Source organism: Cajanus cajan, chromosome 6 (assembly GCF_000230855.2).
Source record: "Cajanus cajan strain Asha chromosome 6, NIPB_CcT2T_4, whole genome shotgun sequence".
NCBI lineage: Eukaryota > Viridiplantae > Streptophyta > Magnoliopsida > Fabales > Fabaceae > Cajanus > Cajanus cajan.
The window spans coordinates 8422768-8430190 of record NC_138522.1 but is presented as its reverse complement, the minus strand read 5'-3'; the positions used below and the strand labels follow the sequence as shown (position 1 = coordinate 8430190).

At 30.9% G+C, this 7423-nt stretch overlaps 1 protein-coding gene across 2 annotated transcripts; it reads left to right on the top strand.

The window, feature by feature from the left end:
- CNGC16 (cyclic nucleotide-gated channel 16) lies at window positions 1–5830 on the top strand. 2 transcript variants are annotated; one of them, XM_083076671.1, is made up of 7 exons: window positions 1–638; window positions 919–1023; window positions 1304–1617; window positions 1790–1901; window positions 2477–2713; window positions 4359–4753; window positions 5290–5830. In XM_083076671.1, the coding sequence occupies exons 1-7, from the start codon at window positions 192–194 to the stop codon at window positions 5645–5647; spliced, it is 1968 nt and encodes a 655-aa protein (XP_082932797.1). In that variant the 5' UTR covers window positions 1–191; the 3' UTR covers window positions 5648–5830. The 2 variants fall into 2 exon arrangements, with proteins under 2 accessions (XP_082932797.1, XP_020208183.1); XM_020352594.3 differs by having other exon boundaries at window positions 6–638; window positions 811–1023.
- The last annotated feature ends 1593 nt before the right edge of the window (window positions 5831–7423 follow it).

Sequence of the window (7423 nt, the reverse complement as noted above, 5' to 3'; positions counted from 1 at the left end):
GAATAAGCATGCACATTCCAAATTTCCTATATATATTGGCGTTCATTCCTCATTTTACGTCGATCCCAATATCCTTCCACATTTTCAGAACCCTTTTTTTTTCTCCCTCGTCGTTCATTTGGGGTGGGATGGGTAACTCATGAGAGAAGGAAAAAAAAGAAGAAAAAAAAAGAAGAAGGTAGGATAGAAGGATGAGCAGCGAGTTCTACAGATTCGCAGCGGTTTCATCGCACTTGGGGAACTTGCCGAAATCGTTCTCGCTCCGAAAGAAGGTGCCATGGTGGTACCAAATCCTGGACCCTCGGTCGAAGTTCGTGGCGCAGTGGAACCGCATGTTCCTGTACGTGTGCATCGCAGCGCTGTTCCTGGACCCTCTCTACTTCTACTTCCCCATCACGGGGGACCAAGCCTGCATGCAGACCGACATCACGCTCGGCATCTTCGTCACCTTCTCCCGCACCGTCGCTGACCTCTTCTTCGTCTTCCACATGTTCCTCAAGTTCCGCACCGCCTTCATCTCTCCCAATTCCCGCGTCTATGGCCGCAAAGAACTCGTCACTGATCCTCACCAAATCGCCTCCCGCTACCTCAAGTCTAACTTCATCATTGATCTCCTCGCCACCCTCCCTCTCCCTCAGGTATATATATATGCTATTGCTATCCATCAACAACATTCTCAGAAAAGAAATCTCCTAAAGCTAGTTAATTAGTTAGATTTTCCAATAAAGATCGACAAAGTTATAGAATATCTTATACCATTGATTTATTTATTTATTTTTTCATTTTTTCCCTTCATGTATGCAATTGCAGACAGTGGTTTGGCTCGTGATTCCGTCACTAAAAAATTCAACGGTGGCTCATGTAAATCACACCCTGTCCTTGATTGTCCTCATTCAGTTTATTCCTCGGTTGTTTCAGATTTTTCCTCTGCAACGGAGAATCTTGAAGACTAGTGGCCTCATTGCCAAAACTGCCTTGGCAGGGGCTTTATACAATCTTGGTTCCTACATGCTAGCCAGCCATGTAATCATTCATGCACAATACTTCCAATTTTCAAATTAGAAATTAGTCACACATTCTTGATATGCATGCATTTCTTGTTATATTGTTATCTAATAATTAGAAAGCTTTTACTAAAAGATTGTACACAAAATCTTTACAAGCATGTTAAAAATAAAAAGAGAAAAATGTAATAAGATAACTTGATAGCTCTAGAGAGACACATGGAGACTAATCTGAAAATGTGGAAATATATATGAAATATTTTGGTTTCAAATATGGTACATGAATGTTGTGAGTGCAGGTTTTAGGAGCTTCATGGTACGTGTCATCAATTCAGCGTCAGTACGAGTGTTGGAGAATCACATGCAAAAAGGAGATGAACAGAACGCACTCTCCATCTTGTAATCCTTCTTTTCTGGACTGTGGTACCATGCTACAACGCGAGAGGCAAGCTTGGTTCAAACGCACCAGACTTCTCACCAACTGCGATGCCCTCAACGATAAAAACCAGTTTCAGTTTGGAATGTTCGCTGACGCTTTCACTGATCACGTCTCTTCAGCCCATTTCTTCCAAAAGTACTTTTACTGCCTCTGGTGGGGTTTGAAGAATCTAAGGTATGGATTTAGAATCTAGTTTGAAGATATTTCATGTCAAATGTAGTTGTCTGTTAAAGTTTGGTTTGAAATCCAAGACATTAACACAAAAAAATATCTAGTATTAGTAGTGAGATATAATAACTTTTTAGGGTTTTCTAATTAGTTTTAAACCATTTTTTGCCATGTGTAGTTCATATGGACAGAATCTTCAAACTAGCACTTACAGTGGTGAAACATTATTTTCGAGTTTCATATGCATCGCTGGTCTTATTCTGTTTGCTCATCTCATTGGTAACATGCAGGTAAAATATTATAAATCCTACTCTAGCCATCTTATGAAGCAAATTACCCTCAAAGTATTTTTTAAGAAAAAGTGTTAAGATACTCCTTTTAACATATAGAAGTTAAATATGTATTACAAATACTACTAGAGAAAAGACTTATGTTTACAAAGTGTTTTGATTTTACAAACATGATAATTGTTGATTAGACTAAAAACTAATTCTACTTATAAATTTGTGTAAATAATTGTTAATTGTCATAGATAAAGTCTAAAAAGTTGTTATACAACTCATAAAATAAATAAATAGATCTATGCACCAATATAAACAAGGCATTTATCCGACAATTTTTTAACTTCTAATAATAATTTTCATCTATTGATGCAAGTTAATTTCTTTGCGATGAAACTACAAAATCATAATCAATTACTCTATTAAATAAAAGTGACACCTACAAATTTATAATTTTTAATAAATTTGATTGATAACAAATAGTATACATATCTAAAAATGTGCATTAGCATTTATGAAAAAAGACAGGTTGACAAATTGTTGTAACAATGTGTACTGATTTTTGCTTTTGGTTTTGGAAAAAGAATTATCTGCAATCTAACACTGCAAGAGTAGAAGAGTGGAGACTTAAACAGAAAGACACAGAAGAGTGGATGAATCACAGGCAGCTTCCACCAGAATTGCAACAACGTGTTCGCCGATTTGTTCAATATAAATGGCTTGCCACGAGAGGAGTAGATGAAGAAGCCATTTTGCGTGCTTTGCCTTTGGACATTCGACGCCAGATTCAGAGGCATCTCTGTCTTGACATTGTTCGTCGGGTAAGATTCTTCTTTTTTTAAAATTTTTTTATATAGAAATTATAATGATTAACAAGAGCTCGAATATAAAATCTTACGCATCTCAACATCAGAAGTTTTTTATTGGTTCAAAATGATGTTTTTATGCCTTAAATTAATGGTACGACATATCAAACAATTTACGTAATTTAACTTGGTTTGCACTCAAATAGCCTGTCCCATTTTCAATTCACTTCCATTTTCCTTTTAAAAAAATTTAATCTATTGAGAGTTGAACTTGATAAGAAGTTTATAACAACTCATATATCCTATTTAACTAATTGAAATAGACTCGTGTGGTTACATCTTCCTTTAATTAAAAAAATAGTACTCCGACTTAAAAAAATAGCACTAAGAAAAAATGTTTTGAATCTAATTGAAATACATTCATGGAAAGCTTTTCACACAATTATCCAATTTGTATGGTAATTAAATTAGATTGACTTTTATAATGATTTATTTCAAACATATAAAATGATTTTAATTAATTCACTGTGTAAAATTCTTTATAATCACCCTGTATTCCTGACTTAGTTGTGGTGTTCTTTATTTGATTAAAATTAAATTCTTAGCTCGAATATTTATATTATATTTAATATCAACTTTTATTATCAATACAAAAAATATAACATATAATTACATATAAAAAATGTTACTAAGGTATAATATATATATATATATATATATATATATATATATATATATATAAATCTATTATATATTTACATATAATTTCAGTATTGATTTCAATGAGATTTAACAACATATTTTATATGTTATTATAGTTTATATATATATTTTTAACAATATATCAACATGTATTAGTTTTATAGTATAAGTAAAAATAATTTTTAATAACAAGTATTGTGTCATTATAAGAAGTGTATGTTTGTCACTATAAAACAATTTTTTATAATATATATAATTTTTTTATTTGTATAATAACAAGTTTGGATATGAATTTTATGTATACTATCCCATCTACATTAAAAGAAGGACCCTAATAATTTATAATATGAATTATTTGAAAAATTTTCAAATTTTGATAAAAGAAAAATTACATTACAAGAAAAATGACTTGCACTTTCCGATATTTTATTCTATAAGTAAAACTAAAAACTACTATTATCTATAAATATTTAGTGAAAGAAAAATTTAAATAATTATACTTATGCTCCTTTGTTGCATGCTAAATCTAAAAAGTTGTTATACAATTCACTTCATAAATGAATAGATTGTTTGTAATTTAATGTAAAATAGACATTTATCTATAAATTTTTAACTTTTAGTGATAATTTTTATCTATCACTACAAGATAATTTTCTTATAGTGTTAATATCAAACATAAGTAAACAACTACATCAAAATTTTGTGTTTTTATCATTAATTCAAGTATAATAACATTTGTTGATGAAGTGTTTGTAATAGTAGTTTCCATTTATATCATCCTCATAGATAACATATAACATTCAGTGCTTAAAACTTTGCGGTCAAATTTTTAGAGTACTCATATTTGATCATGGCATAAAAGGTAGAAAAAAATATTTTTGCCTGTAAAGCCCTATACCAAGGTCCAATCCAGCTAAACAAAATAGACACAAACCCTAATTTTCCTTGTGTTCATCAGGTCCCATTTTTTGGTCAAATGGACGACCAACTTCTAGACGCGATATGTGAACGCCTGGTTTCATCCTTGAACACAAAAGACACGTACGTGGTTCGTGAGGGTGATCCCGTGAGAGAAATGCTTTTCATCATTAGGGGCCAAGTAGAGAGTTCCACAACCGATGGTGGCAGAACAGGGTTCTTCAACTCCATCACTCTCAGACCCGGTGACTTCTGCGGCGAAGAATTGCTAACTTGGGCCTTGATGGCCACTTCAAGTCTCAACCTTCCATCCTCCACTCGAACGGTGAAGACCATCACCGAAGTCGAGGCATTTGCTCTCAGAGCCGAGGACCTCAAATTCGTGGCTAGCCAGTTCAAGCGCCTCCATAGCAAGAAACTGCAACATGCTTTCAGGTAGGATTGTGCATGGAAAATTTTGAACCAAACTAATCATTTTATAAATGACAAAACTTATCTACAGTAGTATAGGTGGGGTGAGCGTTGTTCTTAGACTTGAGTTGATATTTCTCTTTAATAATATGCATAAATTTATATTAATGAGATTTATATAAAATGAAAATACATGTTATAGAGATAAAACTCTAATTCTGATTAAAAAATAATAATAAAATTTTTAATATTGTATTAAACTTTTTCCTTTAAAAAAATAGTTCATTTAACCAAATATTTTATAATATGGTTTTGTTTGGTATTTTTTTCAAAATGGTTTGGATTGGTGCAATTTGCATATTCCCTTTAAACTTATGGGAAGAACTTTTTAACAAGCTAAACCAAATTACTTTATAGAAGTAGTTGGATTAATTGGATCACTTTTTAAGGTGTGGTTTGACTAATTTTTTTCCCCAAAAATAGTATGGTTTTCATAAATCAGTTCGATTTGATTTTGAATTAGTTCAATATAGTTTAATTTTTGTACACCCTACTTCCAGGTACTACTCGCATCAGTGGAGAGCTTGGGGTGCTAACTTCATACAAGCTGCATGGAGACGCCACCGCAAGAGAAAGTTGGCAATGGAGTTGTTGGACAAAGAGAACTTGTACTACTCGAACGTGGTGGAGATAGAAGAAGAGGAAGTTGATGAAGAAGAAGCTCGTGCTGCTGGGAGTTCAATTGGGACTACTCATTTTCAGAATCTTGGGGCTACGGTTTTGGCTTCGAGATTTGCTGCAAACACTAGGAAAGGAATGGTTAGAAAGGTTACTATTAAGATTCCTGATGCTGGCAATTTGAAGATGCCCAAGATGTTCAAGCCAACGGAACCTGATTTCTCAACATTCCAAGATTAGCTTAAGTCTCCTGAGGATCGTGTTAAGACTGGCGGCATGAGTCAATCTTGATTCCTTTCTCTTTGTATCTATGTAATCGTACAAAAACAAAAACAAAAATTCTTAGTAGTTTAATCTCATGGTTTGTAATTAGTAAATTTTCTTGCCAGAGTTTGAGTAATGAGGAGTATTCAAATTAAAGAATTAGGCTATAAATAGCGTACAAGTTAACATTGACCGAACTGAATATCATAATTCATAAGTTTCTACATGGAAAGTTTCCCATAATTAAATTTGAATGGTCATGTTTCAAAATATTCATCGTAATAAGTTTCTTCTCTTATAAATTCTTTATGCTATGGTTGAAAAACTTCATTTCTAAGTTTCACATTGTAAAGAATATCTTTGTGTCTTTTACTATATATTGTGTTAACTATGTTGTAGTTTGTTTCTCTCAAATCAATAAGAAACTTAAATGTTAAAAGCATTTTACCACCAAGTAAAATGTTTGTTAAAGAGTTTCAAATTTGCAATGAACATATACTTACAAAACTTATAATGAACGTATATACTTACAAAGCTTATGGTAAAAGATTCTCTCTAAGGTTCTAATTAGGTTTGACTGTTAATTAATTTGTTTTTTCAAGTAATGTAATTTGTATGAATCATCATGAAATCTTTTGATGCTCCTAATTAGTGAGAGTGCTCTTGTTGTGATTGTAGCAACGTTGTGTTTTGAGACAATATCTTAAGACAATTATTTATAAATCTAGTTGCTACTAATATTACAAATATTATTGTCATATAATATTATATTTTTTTGTGCAATTTTGTTGTTTTTATGTTGTGATATATATATTGGTTTGACCTTTTGATTAGACATCTTGAACAGATGTAAGGGCTCTTTTGTTTTGAAATTACATAATTGATGACAATTTTTTTTGTTTTGCCATGGTCCACATCTAATTTGATTGGGTTACTAAGATATGAGTGTTTAGTGAGTGTATGATTTGACATTTTATTGTGGCTATATTAATTATTTTATTATAAATATGATAACTTGACCTATGTTGTGTAAGTAAAAAGTTGTTAAATTATTTTATAGCAGATATTATAGTCAATGTTATTTTTTTCTTTAAAATTCAGATTAATTAGATGTCAAAAAAATACAAAATCATGTTGTTTTATTAGTTCGAATTATGTAATCTTTATATTAATATTTGTTATGATTAATAATTTAATATTATTGTTAAAGAACACACCATTAGTAATATGTTAATGTGGCAGACGCAGACCTTGTGTGTGAGCTTTATATGATAAGTATGTAAGTCCATAATGATTTAATATGTGAAGGGATTTCTCTTTTTAATACCACTAATTGTTCCATTTTCTCCTCTGCTTTCTCTCATCATTACAATTGAATAGATCATTTTTTTTGTCTATTTAGGTATTTTTAATTTTATTATTTATTGTTTTATATATGTTATAATTATATATTACAATATATATGTATATATATATATATATATATATATATATATTGTTTATTTAGGATATAATCTTGTTTTTTTTATATATATATATTTTCTTGTATATGATATAATAGATTATATATAGCATTATACACTTATTGTAAAATTATATAGACAATGATTATTTGAACTATATGTTTGCCTAAAAGAAAGGAGAAAAAATAAATACACTTTATAAGCCCGTGAAATGAAATTAGTGTAATATTTTTTAGTCGAAAATTAATTAACGTAGTAGATGTGTCACCGCCAATGAAGAGAACTATTG